The sequence below is a fragment of the Mobula birostris genome, chromosome 12 (genome assembly GCF_030028105.1).
Source record: "Mobula birostris isolate sMobBir1 chromosome 12, sMobBir1.hap1, whole genome shotgun sequence".
NCBI lineage: Eukaryota > Metazoa > Chordata > Chondrichthyes > Myliobatiformes > Myliobatidae > Mobula > Mobula birostris.
This window is the reverse complement of record NC_092381.1, coordinates 69305898-69327850: the sequence shown is the minus strand read 5'-3', so window position 1 is coordinate 69327850 and position 21953 is coordinate 69305898. Positions and strand designations below refer to the sequence as shown.

General features: G+C 43.0%; 1 protein-coding gene across 8 annotated transcripts in view; it reads right to left on the bottom strand.

The window, feature by feature from the left end:
- The window catches only part of axdnd1 (axonemal dynein light chain domain containing 1), a 164437-nt gene extending 143906 nt beyond the window's left edge, over positions 1-20531 (bottom strand). For 5 of the 8 annotated variants that reach the window (XR_011888046.1, XR_011888045.1, XM_072274019.1 and 2 more), the window contains exons 1-4: positions 20431-20528; positions 17500-17800; positions 16810-16947; positions 13191-13295 (exon numbers count right to left, since the gene is read on the bottom strand). Coding sequence is in view for 6 of the 8 variants with exons in the window: in XM_072274019.1 (XP_072130120.1) it covers positions 13191-13295; positions 16810-16918 (214 nt within the window). In the remaining 2 variants the exon portion in view is untranslated. Of the gene's footprint in view, positions 1-13190; positions 13296-16809; positions 16948-17499; positions 17801-20163; positions 20336-20430 lie in introns of those variants that run through there. The other 3 variants (XM_072274021.1, XM_072274020.1, XM_072274022.1) reach the window with 3 other exon arrangements.
- Positions 20532-21953: the final 1422 nt, after the last annotated feature.

Sequence of the window (21953 nt, the reverse complement as noted above, 5' to 3'; positions counted from 1 at the left end):
GCATCTTGTGTGCGTTGCATGAGGTTGCACTGCAGTCTCTGAAACCAGCTTTGGAACGATACAATAGCAAATTCCCTCAGTACCAAATCCAGACCCAAGGACCAGTGCTGCTCAGTCGCTGACTCTTCATGGGTCTGTATACACTAAGATAAAGAAAATAAAATTTTTTTTAAAAAACTGATTTCTGAGCTGTGAGGAACTTCAAAAAATCCCAAACGAAAAACTCACTGCAGGTTTACGCTCCCCATTCACCAAAAATTCCACTTATATTTAAAATTAGGTTTGCGTGGGGCTTTCAGCCGAAGTCATCTGGAGGATAAACCAGTGAGATAAACAAGGTCTTTAATTTGCCATTATAGTGTATCAAAGTAGACGGAGTTGGATCTTTCTTTTGGAATAGTAAAAGAACAGAGAAACATAACAGAGCTGGCACATTAAACTGGCAAAGATAAGCTCCTACCCCTTCAATTTAAAATTAAAAATATTTCGCTACACAAGTGAAGTATAGGCTTATTCCAAGCAGGGAAGAGTAATGCTCCAAATCTTCAGTGAGATTCTGAATGATGAAGCTCTGACACCTTCCAAAAGCATTAATCACATTGATCATCATCATCATCATCATCAGGTGCCATGACCAGATTGAGCTTTGACTGCCATGGTCCACACACTCCTGTTTCGGGTTAAGTGGATCAATTCATTGGTATTCATTTCAAGTTCTCTGTCTGCAGTCTCCACCATCATTTGTCTTGGTCTTCCTCTTGCTTTCTTCCCTTCAATCTTTCCCATAATTACCATGCATTCTAACTCCTCTTTCCTAATAACATGTCCAATGAAGTTACGTTGCCTTTTCATGATCTCATACATTATTTCTCTTTTTGTGCTTACTCTGTTCATGACATCCTCGTTAGATATTCGTTTCATCCATGATATTCTTTGCATCCTCCTCAAAATCCACATCTCTGCTGCTTCAATTCGTTTCCTCATGTTACTAGATATTGTTTAACATTCTGATCCATATAACATAACTGGATAAACGTAACATTTCAGTACTCTGAGGCGGGTTGTCGTGCCTCGTTTAGTGTTGGTCATTATACTCTTCATTCTCGTAAAGGTATCTTTTGCCATTCCTATTCTCTTTTGATGTCCATGTCGCACCTGCTATCTGATATAACCCAGCTTCCTAAGTAGCAAAAGTTCTGTACTTGTTTTATATCTTCCCCATTTATTTTCAGCCTGCAAATATCATCATAAATCACATTGATACCAAGTTTAAAAGAAAGCACAACAGAAGTTTTTACAGAGAAGTAAGCTGAAGTAGCATTTGGACATAAACTACTACATATATGCAAATATTTTTATTTTGATCTTATTTAGAGATACAGCACAGAACAGGCCCTGTGGGACCACTGAGCTGCACTGCCCAGCAACCACCAATTTAATCCCGAGCCTAATCAAAGGTTCAAAGATTCAAAGGTCCAAGTTAATGTTGGAGAAATGTATACAATATACATCCTGAAATGCTTTATCTTCACAAACATCCACAAGAACAGAAAAGTGCCACAAAGAATGAACGACAGTTAAACATAAGAACCCCAAAGACCCCCCCAGCTCCTCCCTCAAGCAACAATCCACCTCCCCCACCGGCAAAGAGAAAACACCGGCACCGCCACCGAGCACTCAAGCGTCAGCAAAGCAATAGCAAAGACACAGACTTCCAGTTACCCCCAAGCACTTCACGTTTCACCCGGCATTCAACATTCCACAGGTTCTCTCTCTCCCTAATAAGGGAGAAGGGGGTGTCTCCATTTTCCCAACAAGTGGGGAGACATAACAAGCAACTCACTGGTTTAAGATGTTAAAAGTCCGTTACGTCGTTTTTTTCAAGCTCTGTGCCTGAAGATCACAAAGATCTCGGGTCTTCGGGCACACAGCAGTAGATTTTCCAACTCCCCCAACGACACACAGGCCGTCTACCATGACACCGACCCTCGATCCGCCTGTCTCCAGAGCCCCGAGATCTTAGGCTTCCAAATCAAGACGGACCGTCAGGCCAAACCCTTGGTGTGCTGAACAACGGCCAGTCCTGAAACCCCAAGAACAGGTCCCATTTCCACAAAGAACCAAAGTCAATGAGTAACTCCAGCTCAGGGTCTTCAAAAGAACCCTGAAAGGAAAAAAGTAAAGGAAAGTCCTTAAGCTAATTATAGCTGGGGGTTGGTAATGGGGGGTTAAGCTCTCACTACCTATTAAATGCTCCTAATGGCATGTGTCTCAAATAGCCTCTGACAACCAAGTCCAGCTCCTGGCCTTCATGTGTGGCTTAGCTAACCCCGTGGAGCCATTTCTACTGACAAGAGAAAGGACAAAGGTGGGTTACTGGCACCTTAAAACCAGTTGCTTCGGGCGCATGGGGTCATGGCTGGTAGCTCATTTAGGAGAAGGAAAACTCTGATCTCAAACTTCCATTACCTTGTGGCTATACTCACTCACGGGGAAGGCTTTGGGAGTAAACCCAGAGGGGAAAATCCAAAGCTGGAGTCCCTAAGGCCATCCTACATTGAGTTCAATGCTGACTGGTAAAATCTGTGATCCTGCTGGTGCCAAACTGTATCGGTCTCAGCTTTCCTTTGGGTTCATCAGTCGCATGGAGAGAGGGAGCCTGCTACATGGGTAACAGCTTGCTCTCCATATCACACTACTCTGGCTTGCATTCTGTCTTACGTATCACATAGAGAGCTGGGATGCAACATTTATGGTCAAGCCCAACGAACAGAGCCTCACAATCACAGGACAATTTAAAATGACCAATTATCCTACTAACCAATAAGTCTTTGGACTGTGGGAGGGAACCAGGGGACACAGAGGAAATACATGTGCACACGGGAAGATGTACAAACTATTTTACAGATGCCTTCAATGACGGATGCTTAAAAAGCCAGGTTGGGTGACACAGATAAAAAGGAAAGAAGAGTAGTGCATTATTTTGTTAAATGGTACTGTTTCTTGGAGAACTACTGCTATTACAGACACATTGTATCTCAATTCACTGAAAGTGAAAACATTGAACTGGTGTGCAATTCAGTTTGAAGAGTTTAGTTGTACAAACAATTGTAATGCTGGAGTTCTTATTGTTTATCTGTGCTATGCCAACGAAGAGGATTTTCAGGAAGGTCTACTTTGTTCTGTGTAATTGCCACAAGATATAACCATTGGCAAAATGTTCCGCATTCTGCACAAGTATTTTACAAGACACTGACTCCAGAAGAACTGTGACACTGTATTTGCATTGACAGAGCTGCTGCAACAACAGGCAGGCCAGGGGAAGGCATGTTGCTTCCCATGCTCAAACAACACATTGCTTTTTTCACAGAAAGCTATTGGCAACCAAAAAGTTGTCCAGCTTAACAATATCCTATTATAGTCATTAAAATAGTGAATTTTGAGAAATTTTTAATTCTTTGCTGTGGTGTGTGAATAAATAGGGGCTGATTACCATCATCTACTTCTCCTGGCTTGCGCAACATTTGTCACTGATGAAGTACAAAACTGTGTGTATGAACTGCAAAGTGAATTTGAAGCTTTTGTTGCTAAATAACTTTCCTTTAATAGAAAACTTTTGGGATTTGTTATGGTTCACCAAACTTGCATCTTGATCACTTCAATCATCCAAATCTGCTTATGTAGGGAATGCTTCCAGTGTGTTTGGAAAACAAAACAAGATCAGTTTTTAAAAATGTTAAGGTCTGGAAAGGAAAGGGTGCAATTGTTTTGACATGGTCCTATCTTCTGGCAGCAAAGATGTCATTCTCACTCTCCAAAACAAAGTACAATCATTCCATCTAAAATCAATTTGACAAAAATTCCCACTGACTCCACTCCATTGAAAAGGAAGCACAAAATTGGTAATCCTTTCCTATTGACACCGAGACCTTGCAGTTTCTAACCTTACAGGACAAGTTGATTGAGTTGTGAAATGATGAGAGGCCAAAGATCCTTATTCCAAAACCCAATATTACCTACTTTCTATTCTAATTCAATACAGAATATCCAGAACTGAATGGACCTGCGGTCAAAACCATAATGTTGTTCCAGTACATAGAAGAATACACTACAGGTACAGGCCCTCAGCCCATGGTGTTGTCATGAAATGTTTAAGCTAATACCATAGAAACTATAGAAAGGGTGCAGAGGAAATTTACAAGGATGTTGCCTGGATTGGGGAGCATGCCTTATGAAAACAGGTTGAGTGAACTAAACTTTTTCTCCTTGGAGCGACAGAGGATGAGAGGTGACCTAATAGAGGTGTATAAGATGATGAGAGGCATTGATCATATGGATAGTCAGAGGTTTTTTCCCAGGGCTGAAATGCCTGCCACAGGAGGGCACAGGTTTAAGGTGCTGGGGAGGAGGTACATTGAAGATGCCAGGGGTAAGTGTTTTTTACGCAGAGTGGTGAGTGTGTGGAATGGACTGCCAGCAATGGTGGTGGTGGACACGATAGGGTCTTTTAAGAGACTTTTGGATAGGTACATGGAGCTTAGAAAAATAGAAGGCTATGGGTAACCCTAGTAATTTCTAAGGTAGTAATTTCTATTGTGCTGTAGGTTTTCTATGTTCTAATAACTCTGAATCCCTTCTGCCTGCACATGATCTGTATCCTTCCATTCTCTGCATATTCGAGTGCCTACATAGGTGCCTCATAAATGCCTCCATTGTATTTGCCTCCACTACCAACCATGGCAATACATTTCAGGCACCCACCACTCTCTGTGTAAAAAAAAACTTGCGCATTTCCTTTCAACTTCCCCTTTCCCCCCACCTTAAATGCATACCCTCTCATATAAGACACTTAAACCTTTGGAGAAAAGAACTACTAGCTATCTACTATGTACACTTTTGATAATTTCCATCAGGTTTCCATTCGTGATTATGATTATGAAGACACGTAGTCCTCTTTTATTGTCATTTAGTAATGCATGCATTAAGAAATGACACATTATTTCCTCCGGTGTGATACCACAAAACACAGGACAAACCAAGACTGAAAAAACTGACAAAACCACATAATTATAACGTATAGTTACAAACAGTGTAACAATACCATAACTTGATGAAGAAGTCCAAGAGCACAGTAAAGTTCAAAGTTTCTCAAATGTTCCACATCTCACTCAGACGGGAGAAGGAAGAAAAACTCTCCCTGCCATGCCGACCACAATCCGACTCTGAGTCATCCAAAAACTTCCAGCTCTGATCAGCTCTCCAACACCAAGTACTAAGCACCATCTCTGTCCGACGATTCAACCACCTTCTCGGTTGCCAAAAGCAGGCAAGGCCGGAGATTTTGAGGCCTACCCTCCGAAAGATTCCCAATCACACAGTAACGACAACAGTGAACGGGCGTTTCAGAAATTTCTCCAGATGTTCCTCTATGCTTTCACGTCCATTCTCCATCAAATCAGAATTGTCCACGGCCCCTATTTAACAGATACAATATCATTTTTCACCAGAGGGCTGCACACACGCAGGCGCACCACCATCTTCTCCTCCCAATTTAGCCTCTGCCACTCCAGAGAAAACAACTCGAGCTGTCCAATGCCTACTTGTAGTATACCGTACACCATTGAATTCAGGCAGCATCCTGACAAACCTCTTCTGAGACCCACCATGGCTTCCACATCCTTCCTTTATCACGGTGACCAAAATTCTATGCAGCACTCCACATGTTCACTAGCCAGAGTTTAAAAAGCAGCAACATAACATCTTGACTTGTGAAACCACTGCCTCAACTAAAAAAGGCAAGCACATTATACAATGACTTTACCACCCTATCAATTTGTGTAGTCACTTTGAAGGAACAGCAGACTTAGATCTCAAGGTCCCTCAGTACATTAACACTGTTAAGGGCCCTGCCATTAACTGTGTACTTTCCATTTACATGTACATCCTAATACCTCACTTGCCTGAATTAAACCCAATCTGTCATTTCTTTGCTCATATCTACAAGTAATCTATATCCTTTTGTATCCTTTGGCAACCTTCTGTCATATCCATAACAGTGAAACCTTTGTCACAAGCAATCTTTAAAACCCACCCATTCTTTTGAACTTATTTAAATCTTACATCTGTCCCACAATGTGAGGGAGATTGCAATGTACAGACACGTGAATTTATAAGTTTAATGCCATATAGAAAGAAGCTGTTCTGTAGCCTGCTAGTCCTGACTTTAACACTGCAGTACCATTTGCCAGGCGGAAGCAGCTGAACCACTTTATGGTTGGGGTGATTGGTGTCACCGATGATCTTCCAGGCCTTCTTTACACACCTGCTGCTGTAAATATCCTCAATGGAGGGACGTTCACATCCACAGATGTGCTGTGCTATCGGTACCACTCTCTGCAGGGGCCAGCGATCAAGGTTGGTACAATTCTTGTACCAGGCGGTGATACGGCCAGTCAGTACGCTCTCAATGGTGCCCCTGTAGAAAGTCTTGAAGATTTGGGAGTTCATGTTGAACTTCTTCAGTCGCCTGAGGTGGAAGACACGCTGTTGTGCTTTTTTTGCCACACAGCCAGTGTGTGCAGTCCAAGTGAAATCTCCGGTGATATGTATACCGAGGAATTTGGAACTACTCACCCTCTCACTGCGGTCCCATTGCTGTTGATCAGGCTGAGCCTGTCTCCGTTCCTCCTGGAATCCACAATCACCTCTTTTGGTTTTTGGACACTGAGGAAGAGGTTGTTATCTTGGCACCACTGTGTCAGGGTGTTAACCTCTCCTCTGTTGGCTGTCTTGTCACTGCTAGAAATAATGTTCTGATCCATATCCTACTTTGAATGTCCGCATCCTCAAAACAAGTATATAAAAACTGGACAGTCCTTTCAGCCTTAGGTTCAGCAATTAAACTTCTATTGGAATCCAGTGAAACAAGATTTTCCTGAGATTTTTACACGACACCACCATTTCCTCTTACAGCCAACGATGTGATCTCTTGGCAATCATCTGCCACAATCATCTTCTCTGACTTCTCATCATACTCAATAATCCTTTAATCTTTTTTTCCAACATTGCCCAACTAAAGCCTTCGCTCCAATTTCCCCAACCCTCCCACAATCTCTGTGCTGCCCTGCCTTATTCATCATCATTACCTGCTGTGTCCCTTCTATATCCACCACTTCAAACACCCCTTATCAAGCCCCAGAATCACCATTAATTACTGCCTGCCTAGATTTTCTCCCCTCCAGCAATTCTGCTGCTTTCTCTCGCCACAGTTTTGACCATTGCCTGATATAATATCTGAACATCCCCTTCATCACTGCTCCTTTACAGCAAGTCAGATTTTCAAAAATTTTAGTTCAGCCATACACATGGCAAAAGGCTGTTCAATACAACACACACAAAATGCTGAAGGAACTGTGGAAATGAATGAACAGTCGACATTATGGGCCAAGACCTTTCTTCTGGACTGGAAAGGAAGGAAGATGCCAGAATAAAAGGGTGGGGTGAAGGAGGTTAGCTGGTAGGTGATAGGTGAATGAAGGAAGGTAAGAAAGGTAAAGGGCTGGAGAGGAAGAAATCTGATGGGAGAGGAGAGTGGACCACAAGAGAAAGGAAAAGAGGAATGGACCCAGAGGGAGGCAACAGGCAGGTGAGAAGAGGTAAGAGGCCAGAGTTGGGAATAGAAGAAGGGAGAGGGAGGGATTTGTTTTTAACTGAAAGGAGAAATTGATATTCATGCCATCAAGTTGGATGCTACCCAGACGGAATATAAGGCGTTGCTCCTCCACCCTGAGGGTGGCCTCAACGTGGCACAAGAGGAGGCCATGGACCAACAGATCAGAATGGGAACAGAAATAGGAATGGGAATGAAAAATGTTTGGCCATTGGGAAGTTCTGCTCTTGGCGGATAGAAGGGAGGTGCTTGACGAAGCAATCCCCCAAATGGGTGGGTGGAGTTCAGATGGCGCCAAGTGGCTATGACTTCGAGCTCATCTGCGAAAACGGCTGAAATTCTTCTCTTTAACGTCTTTTTTTTCCTTTTCAAGGCGGTTGGGATTCTATCAACGCCTTGACCTAGAATGGCACTTAAACTGCATTTTTTTAATACAGCAAATGTGTTCCTGTGCCTGGAGCTCGTCGGCCGACCATTTTCTGACATTCCCCAGGTACGGCTCGGAAGATGGTGCCTCCGGGTCGCGGCCGATGCCAGGCTGGTGTTGCTGACTGAGGCAAGCGGGAGAAGGAACATCAGGGTTTCGCTGCAGCGGATTATGGACGGAGGTGCGGCCGCACTCTCTCTCTGTTTCCCCTGATGGAGGTAGAGTTTGCCACTGATTGTCGGCTCGGAATCCCTGAGTAAAAAGCGGCGCGGCAGACTAGAACAGCGACTGCCAGTCTCCCCCTTCGCTGTGAAAAACGGGTGATATCTCTCTGTCCCTCGTTAAAGAGAGAGAGCCTGTGGCATGTCGAACTGTCGGGTAAACAATAGTTTCTGTTGACTGCAGGTCATAGTCTCTGTGTTGCCCTTGAGGCATTTGTTTAGCTTTGCTGGGTTTCCGCTTGAAATAATTTGTTTGTTACTATTTTCTAGTTGAAGTTAAAGATAAAATTCATTGTCTGTGATATATGTGGCGACGTACCCTCCGGTTTCGCCGCGCTTTGGGGGTAACTCTGGTTCGGAGAAGGTGAAAAGGTGCGTGCAGCATGAACGTGAAGAGCTCCGTCTCTACCCACAGAGAAACATTATAGAAGCAACGCCGTCAGTTCATATGACAGTATTTGAAGTAAAAAGATTAACGCGGATTCTGTTAGAGGAAGCGGCGCGCATGGCGGCTTTTCAGTTTCAAACGCGGGGTGGGCGCGACCCCCAGACACTCGCTGGAAGAAAAGAGCGAGTGTGGTCTCTACAATGAAACAGACACTGTCTATGTCTGTATTTTTTTATTAACAGTTTTCACCATACGATGTTAATGTGGAAGAGTGAACAGTAAATGGTTAACCTTACTAGGACTCTGTCTTCATTGACTCCGGTTTAGTCAGAGTTCCAACACACTGCACAAGAACACTACAGTTTCTCTTTGGGTGTTTTCCTATTGCCTGCTGGGCGGTGGACGCTGAGGGTTTTTGCTGAAACGTGGGCGGGGGGAGAGGTTGATGCTTTGATGAGAAGACTGGAGGGAAGATGGTGGAGGATGCTGTCCCTCTTGCACAAGACGCTTTGTGCAGACGAATGGCTTTGAGGAGGAAGGACTACCACCCCTGTGGGACAGCCCATTGGTTCAAGGTGGATTTCAAGCGACCGTCAGAAGGTGGTGTGTGCTTTCATGTAGACTGAGGGTTCAGTGCGTAATTTACAGACAAGTTCAAGATTTGAGAGCCATCGTACACGTGACTATAATATGAACATGTGAAGTATAATCAGCCCTTTTTTTTCTTTCTTGCCTTTAATAACTGCTTAAGTTGACATTCTTAAATACACTTATGATTAATTGTATGCAATGACGATCTGTTATTTCTTGCCGATAGGCAATTATTTGCCAGTGGCAGTAAATCACATAGCGTTCACACAAACCAAGATTTGGGTGGGCAAGACATCCCAACCTTAGAGACTTTACGGGACCAAAGTTGGATACACCCTAGACGTACGAAGCCTGAGAAAGGTGGGTTTCTCACTGCAGAATCCAGTGGCTGTTGGTGTGGGGCTAATGAGCTGCATTTCCAGAGTAAACACCCAGTAAAAGGGTGTTTCAAGTATTTACTCAGGAGTAAATGGTCTATGGAAGTGAGGCAAAGCAGCAGCAAGGTCATAGACCCGATACAGATTACAGTGGAGGAGGTGCTATCTTGGGGCAAATTAAGGTGGATAAATCCCTAGGGCCTGACAAGGTATTCCCTCTGACCCCATGGGAAGTTAATTCAGAAATTGCAGGAGCCCCAGCAGCAATATTTAAAACATCCTTAACCATGGTTTGGAGGATACCAGAAGTTTAGAGAATAGCTAATGTTGTTCTGTTGTTTAAGAAAGGCTCTAAGAATAAACCAGAAAGCTACAGGCCAATGAGCTTGACAGCAGTAGTGGAAAAGTTATTGAAAGGTATTCTCAGGGACCAGATATATAAGTATTTGGATAGACAGACTGATTAGGGATAGTCGACATTGTTATGTGAGTGGTAGGTCATGTTTAACCAATCATGTAGAGTTTTTTGAGGAGTTTACCAGGAAAGTTGATGATGGCAAGGCAATGGATGTTGTCTACATGGACTTCAGCAAGGGCTTTGATTAGGTCACACATTGCTTGGCACGCAAAATGAGGTAGTAGATTGGATTAACACATTAGCATCATGGGAGAAGCTAGAGAGTGGTAGTAGATGGTGGCCATTCTGACTGGAGGCCTGTGCTAGTGGTGTCCTGCAGGGATCTATTATTGTTTGTGGTAAACTGGATCAGCAAATTTACAGATGACACCAAGATTGGGGTTGTAGTGGACAGCAAACAAGACTTAAAACTTGCAGTGGGATCTGGAACAGCTGGAAAAATGGCTGATGTAAATTAATGCAGACAAGTGTAAGGTTTGCACTTTGGGAGGGCAAACGAGGTAGGTTTAACATGGTGAACAGTAGGGCACTGAGGACTGCAGCAGAAGAGGGGGATCTGGGAATACAGATCCATAATTCCTTGAAAGTTGCATCATAGGTAGATAGGTTCATAAAGAAAGCATTTGACACAATGGTCTTCATAAATCAATGTATTAAGTGCAGGAGTTGAGATGTTATGTTGAAGTTGTACAAGACATTGGTGAAGCCTAATTTAGATTATTGTGTGAAGTTTTGGTCACCTACCAACAAGAAAGATGTAAATAAGATAGAGTGCAGAGAAAATTTACAAGTATGTTGCCAAGACTTGAAGACCTAAGTTCTTGGGAAAAGTTGAATAGGTTAGTATTTTATTCCCTAGAATGTTGAGGATTGAGGGGAGATTTGATGGAGGTATGCAAAATTATAAGGAGTACAGCTTTTTCCACTGAGTGAGACTACAACTAGAGGTCATGAGTTAAGGGTGAAAAGTGAAATGTTTAAGAGAAAAATGAGAGAGATTTTCTTCACTCAGAGGATAGTGAGTGTAGAATGAACTGCCAGGGCAAGTGGTGGATCTGGGTTTGATTTCAAAATTTAAGATAAATTTGGATAGACACATGGATGGGAGAGGTATGTACGGCTTATGATCCAGCTGCAGGTCGATAGAACAAGGCAGATTAATGGTTCGGCACGGGGTCTGTTTCTGTGCACTAGTGTTCAATAACTCTTTGAGAGAAATGTGAGGTGACTTTGCTATAACATCAGATAATAAGGAGCGTGAAAATGATTGCTAAGGTGTTGCTTCTCCAGGCTAAAACCTGAAGCATGGTTTCATCATATGTAGCGGAATATATTGGATTAAGAATACAAGGAAATTCTTCATTCAAAGATCCAAGAATCTGTGGATTCTCAATCATGAAGGCAGTGAATCCAGTAAATTTTGTACTTTAGGGTACTCAAGGTTAGGTGGGAATAAAACAGTAAAGTTGAATTAAAATAAAATATCAGAAGAGTACAGCAACATTAACAGGCTATATAACTTATCTGTCTATTTCATTTGTTCTTGTATTGTGAGTCAGTAAATTGCAGTGGATCATTAGTTTTTAATGATGTAAATTCCACATTTAAAATAATATACTGTGAATTTCCCATATTTTCTCAGGTTGAGAAATAGAACATAATATCAAGGGTAAATGAGACAATATTCATCAGATATGAGACATCCTCAACTCCACCATTCTGAGAAATCACAACCAATCCCATGTTCACCCTCCATTAAAGATCAACAACAGAACCAATCATCTCCCCCAGTGACCCCTCCTTTCCTTTCTCCCATAATCCACTCTCCTCGCCTATGAGATTCCTTCTTCTCCAGCCCATTGCCTTTTCTACTTATCACCTCCTAACTTGTTACTTCATCCTCCTTCCCTGCCCCTCACCTTCTTATTCTGGCATCTTCCCCAACCTCTTCCTTTCCAGTCCTGATGAAGGATCTCGCGCTGAAACATCAGCTCTTTATTTATTTCCATACATGCGGCCTGATCTGCTGAGCTCCTCCAGAACTTTGCATGTGTTACACTATTTCCAATCTAGCTCAGCTGCTGGATGAATGGTTATGTAATAATTCATACCTTTCCAAAATTGGTCTGTTCAACATACAACAGTTAACCATTTATGTAATTGTAACTAGGCAATATCATTATCTATAAGACCATTAAGATAAGAAAAGGCTGTGAAGCAAATACATGTACCGTAAAGCTTATGTAACACCCTGGGAAAGGTTTCACTGCTAATATAATGTTCTTTCTGCAGAAGCAGTGTTTGAGTTATGGTTAGTTCTAAGGGGTGCTTTGGAATGTGAGCCGTCCAATGAAGAGAGTGTGTTTTTGTGTTGTGTGCCTGACACCGGTGTGAGCTGGGTCTTTTGTTCAGCGGGAGATGAAGAGAGAAGAGGTTGTAGGACTCGACCTGGAGCAGGGCCATGTTTTGATGAAGCCCGGGGAAATTGAAGGAGGATCGATGAAGGGGAAACCATGAGCTCCAACTTGTGCACATTAGAATGTTTCATTAAAATGGGTCTTTTTTTTGCTTTTTCTTTACTAATCTTTTAGTCAAATTAAGAATTACAAAGCTAAATCGTTTAATTGTATGCGGTGTACTGTCTGTTATTTTGTACTTGTTTGTAACAGGGTAACGAATCACGCAGCATCCACACAAACGGGGTGTCAGTGGGCTTGCACCTCAATCTGACATGTTTGACGGGGCTAGAGATTTTTTTCCCTAGACTTAGGCAGCCGAGGAAACCTGAGTGTTTCAGCTCATACACTTGCTGACCATCCCTGGATTTCCTGAACTCCCTTTAAATTTACCAGATTCACTTGGAAAATTACTTATTTCACTGTGTAGCAACACACAAAATAATGAATTAGAAGCATGCTGGATTATTAATTGGAGCAACGGTCAAAAGAGCAATCTGCTCATCTTGCACCAATGAATTTCCAAGTTTACCAGTTTAAAGGAGTTTTAAACAATTCAGTTTTAAAGAGATCATGATTGTCACTTTCCTCTTTTAAGCTCTGATCCTGGTTCCTACTGAGTTTCAATATTGGCACTTCATACCTTGTGTGCAGACTTTAGTGACAGACTTCTCACTTCCCTCAAATTCTGGCTCTCTACCAAAACAGTCGCATATATCCAATATCTGTTCAGAGGTTTGATTGGAGTCTAAGGAAAGAAAAGCATAACTGTGGTTTTCATTTGCTTTCAAGTTGCTTAAGTTCTTTATGTGCTAAGTAGGTTCTTCATCTGCATTAATATAAAATCCATTTTGAAATCCACTTAGCTCGTAATCTTTTGCTATAATATACTTATGTTGGCCCAAAGCATTAAATTATTTTGTGATTAGTGTTCTGTTTAATATTGTACCACTTATGAACCACTCTATCTGTTACTGCATCATATCAAGGAAATTTAAATAATAAATTATTTATGTAATGCAGTCTGATAATTAACTGCTTTCTAAGCTGATAATTTTTCACCAGTCTTCCTGAAGGATTTTGCCAAAGATATGGAATGCAAGTAAATGCAGTTCACTTCCAGATCTACAATAAGTTAAATGAATGGAAAAAAATAGCTTTATTTCTATATCCAATTCAGGTTCACAGAACAGCAGATAAGCAGGTAGATTTTGGAAAGGTTCAAAAATAACATGGTGTTTGTCATTCAACTTGCCAAATATTGATTGGCACCTACTCTGTGCAAAAGGTTTAGATGGGATATAATTTGTTAGGTGTGTCCAGGAAGGATTCTTGACACAGTATGAGGATAAGCCAACTAGAGGAGAAGCCATACTGGATCTGGTGCTAGCCATGAATCTAGTAAAGTGACATCTCATAGTTGGGGACCATATTGGAGACAGTGACCACAACCCCCTGACCTTTACCATAGCCTGGATAGGGACAGGAGCAGATGGTATTGGAGAGTATTTAACTGGGAAGGGATAATTATAATGGTATTAGGCAGGAACTTGGGAGCATAAGTTCAGAGCAGATGTTGTCATGAAAATGCACAGCAGAAATATGGAGATTGCTTTGGGAGCACTTGCATGAATTCTGGATAGGGTTGCCCACTGAAACAGACAAAGGATTATAGGGTGAAGGAACCATGGTATACAAAAGAGATGGAACATTTAGTCAAGAAGATGCTTAAGGTTTATGGTGGATACTTAATGTTTGGAAGTTATCTTAAGACTTAGGAAGCAAAAAATCAGACGGGGCTCTTGAGAGTTATAAGCCAAGCAGAAAGTATATTAGGATAGGATTTTGAAGAGCTGGAAGGGGACATGAGAAGGCCATGGCAAATAGAATTAGAGAAAACCCTAAGGCATTCTATAGGTGCGTGAAGAATAGGAGGATGAAGAGTGAGGGTTGGACCCCTCAGGAATAAAGGAGGAAACATGCACCTGCAGTCAGAAGAGGAAGAGGTTCTTAATGAATACTTTGCTTCAGTGTTTACCAGGGAGAGGGGCCTTGAAAAATGTGAGGTCAGCAAGCACAGGCTAATGTACTGGAGTGTGTCAAGGAGTGACACAGTGCCATAGCCGTTAGTGCATTGCTTTACAGTCCCAGCAATCGCTGATCAGGGTTAGATTCCCACTGCTGGCTGTAAAGAATTGTATGTTTTCTCCATGATTGCACTGGTTGGTCCTGGTGCACTGCTTTCCTCACACATTCAAAAGATGTATGATTTGGGTTAGTAAGTTGTGAGCATGCTGTGTTGGTGTCAGAAGTGTGTCGACATCTGTGGATTGCCTCCAGCATAATTGACATATTTCACTTTATGTTTCAATGTACATGTGACAAATAAAGCTAATCTTATCTAAAGAAAGAGGCAGTGTTGGAGCTTCTGAAAAACATTATGATAGATAAGTCCCTGGGGCTGGACAGGATATACCCCAAGTTACTAAGGAGAGCAAGAGAAGAGATTGATGATCTTTGTATCCTCACTGGCCACAGGAATAGTACTAGATGATTGGAGTACTAAATGATGTTCCTTTGTTCAAGAAAAGTAATAGGGATAATCCTGGGAATTATAGACTAGTGAGCCTTACATCAGTCATGGGCAAACTAATGGAGGGGATTCTTACGTACTGGATTTATGAGCATTTGGAGAAGCACAGTCTTATTAGGGATAGTCAGCGTTGCTTTGAGAGGAGCAGGCTATGCCACACAAGCCTTACTGACTTTTTCAAGGAAGTAACGACACAAATTGAAGAAGGAGAGCAGTGTTTGTGGTGTATATGGATTTTAGTAAACCGTTTGACAAGATTCCTCAAGGAAAGTTCACCCAAAAAGTCATGAGACATGGAGTTCATGGAAACACGGCTGCAAACATTCAGAGCTGGCACAGAAGGCAGAGGATGATAGTAGATGGAGCGTACTTTGCCTGGAGGTCCTTGACTAGCGGTATTCCATATGAAACTGTTTTGGGACACCGGCTCTTTGTGATTGTTATAAATGTCATGGATGAGTAGGTGGAGGGGTGGACTGGTGTATTTGCAGGTGGCATGAAGGTTGGCGATGTGTAGATAATGTTGTTGTAGGTCACAAAGGGACACAGATTGGATGTTGAGCTGGGCTGAGAAATGGCAGGTGGAGTTCAATCCAGAAAAGCTGGAAGGTTGAACAAAGGCAGATTACGAGGTTAATGGCAGGATTCTTGGCAGTGTAGAAGAACAGAGAGAACTCCAGGTCCAGGTCCATAGATCCCTCAAAGTTGCCATATAAATTAAGAAGGCATATGGTATGTTGGCCTGCATTAGTAGAAGGATTGAGTTCAAGAGCCACAAGGGGTTGGTACCTGGAATGCACTGCTGAGTGTGATGGTAGCGGGTAAGATAGTAGGGACATTTAAGAAACTTAGGGACATGGCTGAAAGAAAAAGTGGAGAATTATGGGCCATGTAAGAAGGAATGATTAGATTGATCATGGAGGAGGCTAAATGGTCAGCACAACACTGTTGGCCAAAGGGCCCACATTGAGCTGTACTGTTTTATATTCTATGTTCTAATTAAACTATGGGTAAGTGATGTGTTATGTGGGTGTTGGGACAGGACACTGTGACCCTCAGCAGGCAAACTTCAAAGAGTGTCTGCATCTCAAATAAAGGGAAGTGGGAGATAAAGCCCTTGTGAGTTTAAAGCAAGCTTGGAAGCAGAGCTTTGGTAACCATACAAGGAGGTGTGGGGAGGTGGCAGCGTCCCAGTGAGTGAAAGGAAAGCAGGAGGCACAACCTTGGTGAGTGGAATATGGGATCCAGAGTCTTGTACAGGAGAAGCATTCTTGAGAAACAGAACTTCAAAGAGATTAAGCAAACATTAGTTTAAAGAAAGTAGCTCAAGTTAAGTAAAACAGGAATAATTTAATAGTAACAGTTGATTATGTACTGTATATTGCAAATAGAGTTCAAATGGTATTCTAAATAAATAGAGGCAATACAGGAACCTCAGATACCTAGAATATATGGACTTGCATGACATATTCCATGTCCTGGACAACTGTGCATACAGGAAGTGTTTTTATCTGGAGGATATCAGATCTCGGCTCTATTGAAGAGCCTGAGCGCATCATGAATTGTTCATTTCAGCCGGTAGTCACCCTCAAGCTTAAGATATTTCACACAGGGAGTGGTACATTCTGACTTAAGACGTATATTGTAAAATCAACTCTTTTTTGTGTACCTGTTTGCTCTTCCATTTGTTTACACACTTTCTCAGTGGGTCTGCTGTTGGCAAACGATTGATCAGCAGGATTAACCAGGGATACATCTTCTAAACCTTCATCACACATTTCCAAGAACTTCCTCGTATTTCTAGAAGCTATAAATAAAATAATGCTTCTAATTAAATCAATGACAATTTTTCTATTCATTGAGTAGACACAATACCGAAATAAATTATGAAGATGTGCCATATTTTTTCTGAACCGTGTAATTGCAGGGTTATGGAGCTCGGTAATCGTGCATTGTTTAAAATTAACATTTCACTGAGTCCTTCAAATGATTGATGAAAAATAATTGAATTAATCAATGATCAGAGTTCAATCCCTGTCTTACAAAAACATATTCATCTCTTTCTTCCTGGAACCCAATACAACATGTTCTCTCTTCCAGTCCTAATAAATACACTCCTTACAGAGCTTGCACTGATCATCTGTAAACTCCAACCAGTCTAAAGCCTGCAACCCTATTCTCTCCATCCTTTCTTAAATTGCATTCATGCTTTCTGATCGAAATTACTTTCAGCTCCCTAACACTTAAAGGTCAAAATCTATGTCTTATGTTCTTAAGTTCCTTCCAGGATTTGCTTCCACGATTCAGTTCCCCCAACCCCACCATATTCCTTAATTTTCTCATATTTACCCAAACGTACCATTCTTCCGGCTCGTGTTTCTTAAGCACTCCTCATCCCTTTACTCCACTGATAACAGCTTTCACGACAGTAAGTGTTACTCTTTATAACACCCAGAATAATCCTGGCAGAATCACATCCATTAACTCTGTCTTAAAGTATCCAGAATCCCATATTTGGGCCAAGCTTTCCCTGGTTAGCTGGAATTCCCAAAAGTTTCCTGACAATATATTTTGTAGAACATCTGATGAGTGTCATTCAGAGCACTCTGCATTTGCACCATTAATTTCCAGTCTTTACGGTATTTTCTTTCACTTGTGCACTGCAGAAACATAAAGCAAAAAGCTGCGGTGAGGATGATCTTGGAGAGTGAATAACTATCATATAACACATATAAAACTTGCTGGAGAACGCAGCAGGCCAGGCTGCATCTCTAGGAAGAGGTACAGTCGATGTTTCGGGCCGAGACCCTTCGTCAGGACTAACTGAAAGAAGAGTTAGCAAGAGATTTGAAAGTGGGAGTGGGAAGGGGAGATCCAAAATGATAGGAGAAGACAGGAGGGGGAGGGATGGAGCCAAGAGCTGGACAGTTGATTGGCAAAAGGGATATGAGAGGATCATGGGACAGGAGGTCCGGGGAGAAGGAAAAGGGGGAGGGGGAAGTCTAGAGAATGGGCAAGGGGTATAGTGAGAGGGACAGAGGGAGAAAAAGGAGAGAGAGAGAAAAAGAATGTGTGTATATAAATAAATAACGGATGGGGTACGAGGGGGAGGTGGGGCATTAGCGGAAGTTTGAGAAGTCAATGTTCATGCCATCAGGTTGGAGGCTACCCAGATGGAATATAAGGTGGTGTTCCTCCAACCTGAGTGTGGCTTCATCTTTACAGTAGAGGAGGCCGTGGATCGATATATCAGAATGGGAATGGGACGTGGAATTGAAATGTGTGGCCACTGGGAGATCCTGCTTTCTCTGGCGGACAGAGCGTAGGTGTTCAGCGAAATGATCTCCCAGTCTGCGTCGGGTCTCGCCAATCTATAGAAGGCCGCATCGGGAGCACCGTACGCATTATATCACCCCAGCCGACTCACGGGTGAAGTGTCGCCTCACCTGAAAGGACTGTCTGGGGCCCTGAATGATAGTGAGGGAGGAAGTGTAAGGGCATGTGTAGCACTTGTTCCGCTTACAAGGATAAGTGCCAGGAGGGAGATCGATGCGGGGAACGAATGGACAAGGGAGTCGCGTAGGGAGCGATCCCTGCGGAAAGTGGGGGGGGGGGGGGGGGGGAGAAGTGCTTAGTGGTGGGATCCCATTGGAGGTGGCGGAAGTTACAGAGAATAATATGTTGGACCTGGAGGCTGGTGGGTTGGTAGGTGAGGACCGGGGAACCCTATTCCTAGTGGGGTGACGGAAAGATGGAGTGAGAGCAGATGTGCGTGAAATGGGAGAGATGCGTTTGAGAGCAGAGTTGATGGTGGAGGAAGGGAAGCCCCTTTCTTTAAAAAAGGAGGACATCTCCTTCGTCCTGGAATGAAAAGCCTCATCCTGACAGCAGTTGCGGCGGAGACTGAGGAATTGCGAGAAGGGGATGGCATTTTTGCAAGAGACAGGGTGAGAAGAGGAATAGTCCAGGTAGCTGTGAGAGTCAGTAGGCTTATAGTAGACATCAGTAGATAAGCTGTCTCCAGAGACAGAGACAGAAAGATCAAGAAAGGGGAAGGAGGTGTCGGAAACGGACCAGATAAACTTGAGGGCAGGGTGAAAGTTGGAGGCAACGTTAACGAAGTCAACGGGCCCAGCATGCGTTCAGGAAGCAGCGCCAATGCAGTCGTCGATGTAGCGAAGGAAACGTGAGGGACAGATAACAGAATAGGTTTGGAACATAGATTGTTCCACAAAGCCAACAAAAAGGCAGGCATAGCTAGGACTCATGCCGGTGCCCATAGCTACACCTTTAGTTTGGAGGAAGTGGGAGGAGCCAAAGGAGAAATCATTAAGAAGTAAGGACTAATTCCGCTAGACGGAGCAGAGTGGTGGCAGAGGGGAACCGGTTAGGTCTGGAATCCAAAAAGAAGCGGAGAGCTTTGAGACCTTCCTGATGGGGGATGGAAGTATATAGGGACAGGACATCGATGGTGAAAATAAAGCGGTGGGGGCCAGGGAACTTAAAATCATCGAAAAGTTTCAGAGCGTGAACTGTCCAGCTCTTGGCTCCATCCCTCCCCCCTCCTGTCTCCTCCTATCATTTCGGATCTCCTCCTCCCCCTCCCACTTCCAAATCTTTTACTCACTCTTCCTTCAGTTAGTCCTGACAAAGGGTCTCGGCCCGAAACGTCGACTGTACCTCTTCCTAGAGATGCCGCCTGGCCTACCGCGTTCACCAGCAACTTTCATGTGTGTTGCTTGAAATTCCAGCATCTGCAGATTTCCTCGTGTTTGCGGTTTTAAAGTAACTATCATATTTCGTAAACACGAGGAATTCTGCAGATGCTGGAAATTCAAGCAACACACATCAAAGTTGCTGGTGACTGCAGCAGGCCAGGCAGCATCTCTAGGAAGAGTTACAGTCGACGTTTCGGGCCGAGACCCTTCGTCAGGAGTTTTTTTTTAGAAAATACATCCGAAGGTACATTATAACGAATGGGAAGTACCCCATTTGCTAACAATACTGTCCAATTTATACTCACAGTGACCGAGACTTCCGCAACTTCCCAGACTCACTCAAACCAGGCTGGTCTCTGCGTGTTGCTAAGGGCGACAGGCTGCCCAATCCCAAGTGAAGCGTCCGTTGTCAGGGGCGACAGCCCGCCCAGCCGCGTAGGCTTTCTGCCCCGTTGCCAAGACAACACAACATCAAAGCTAAAATTTGATTACATTTTACTAATTTAAAAGTGTGAACAGACACTTTTAAATACAGCGAGTCAGCTTGGGCCACGGAAGCACAAAACTCTTACCTCAGGCGCCGTTGCTTTGCCCTCTGATGCCGGGAGAAGATTGCGAGCAAATCCGCCGTGTGAAGGAAACCGGCCGAAGCTGACCAGTGTGCGGTCGCCGTGGTTACAGCGAAGCGGCCGTGTCACGCCAGCTCAGGAATACCACTTGACTGATCATTCCTTTCGACAACCGGAAACTGTTACGGGCGTAGCGGAACATAAAAGCTAATAACACAAAGTATATACGATAACTTTCCACAGTGACTTGAATGCTAAACTCCGAATGAGAGAAATACGAAGAGATCCAGTGACAGGAATGCAAACGTTCTGGTGCCGTTGAAAGGGAAGGTCAAATATGCAAAAGAGAACTGGGAGGGAAAGGAAGGGGGTCCGGCATTCTGCAGTCGTCTGCGGAGGTCACAGTCCCTGAACAGGAGTTGTGTTGGAGATCACCCCACCTCACACTTCTACAGTGGTCTTCAAATGCAGCAAACTCTTGTTAACCAGGGAGCCCCAGGACACAGTGGAGTAATTGTTTCCATTGAACTTGCTAAATTTTAAGGGAGCATAGGCCCCAATACATTTCACGGAGAACAAACCAACTGAGTCTCAAGTGCAGGTGCCAAGGCTCGAATTTTGAAAGGGTATGCAAGAATCGGGGTCCCATTCTGCAAGATGGAGTGAACGCCTGACCGTTAAGAGTGCGGGAATCAACCAGGATTTCTAATTAGTCGGCAAAGGGATTATAGGTGTTTTATTATACGGGGTTGGTAGGGGTGTGAAATTGAAAAGCACATCTCTTCTTCTATCTATGCCTCATACAGTGGGAAGGAAAAATTGTAAATAAAAGGAGTCATACTCAGCCTTTAAGCCTGCTCATGTTGACCAAGAAAAATATTTCACAAATGACCATTATTTCCTCAATTAGTACTGACAAACTATTGGAATACAGGGATCTGAAAAGAGTCAGCACAGACTTTGGAGTCCGTTACTTCCTTAAATGCAACTTGAAGGCTTGGTATTTACGAACTTCAAAATCGGAGTTAATTTCATGAGGTTGAGCTGCTGCGTGCAATAGTAGTTATTTTGATGCTTAGATCTATTTTTCATTCTCGGGGTAACTGACAAAATAAAACAACATAGTCAAAACCCAGATCAACTCAGAGTAAGAATTGCCAATGAAACTTTTAAACAAATATTGCGACTTAGTTCTTAATTTAAAAATACAAATTGTAACCATAAAGGACAATGGAACAACCATTCACTTTAAAGTATTTATAAAAGGCTGTGCCTGGATTGCATTCCAGTCGAATATTCCTCAGAAATAATATTTTCTTATGACAGGAATAAGCCAGTTGGCATATCAAGTATATGGTGGTAAATTAACATTCCCAACTTGGCATTCCCATCAATTCTACCACAGTTCAGATCCAATTAACCCACACAGCTTTAGAATGTGAGGGGAAACCAGAGCACATGGAAGATACTTACAATGCCCAGTTGCTTCTAACAAATTTTATTTTAAATACCATAAAGTTAAATTG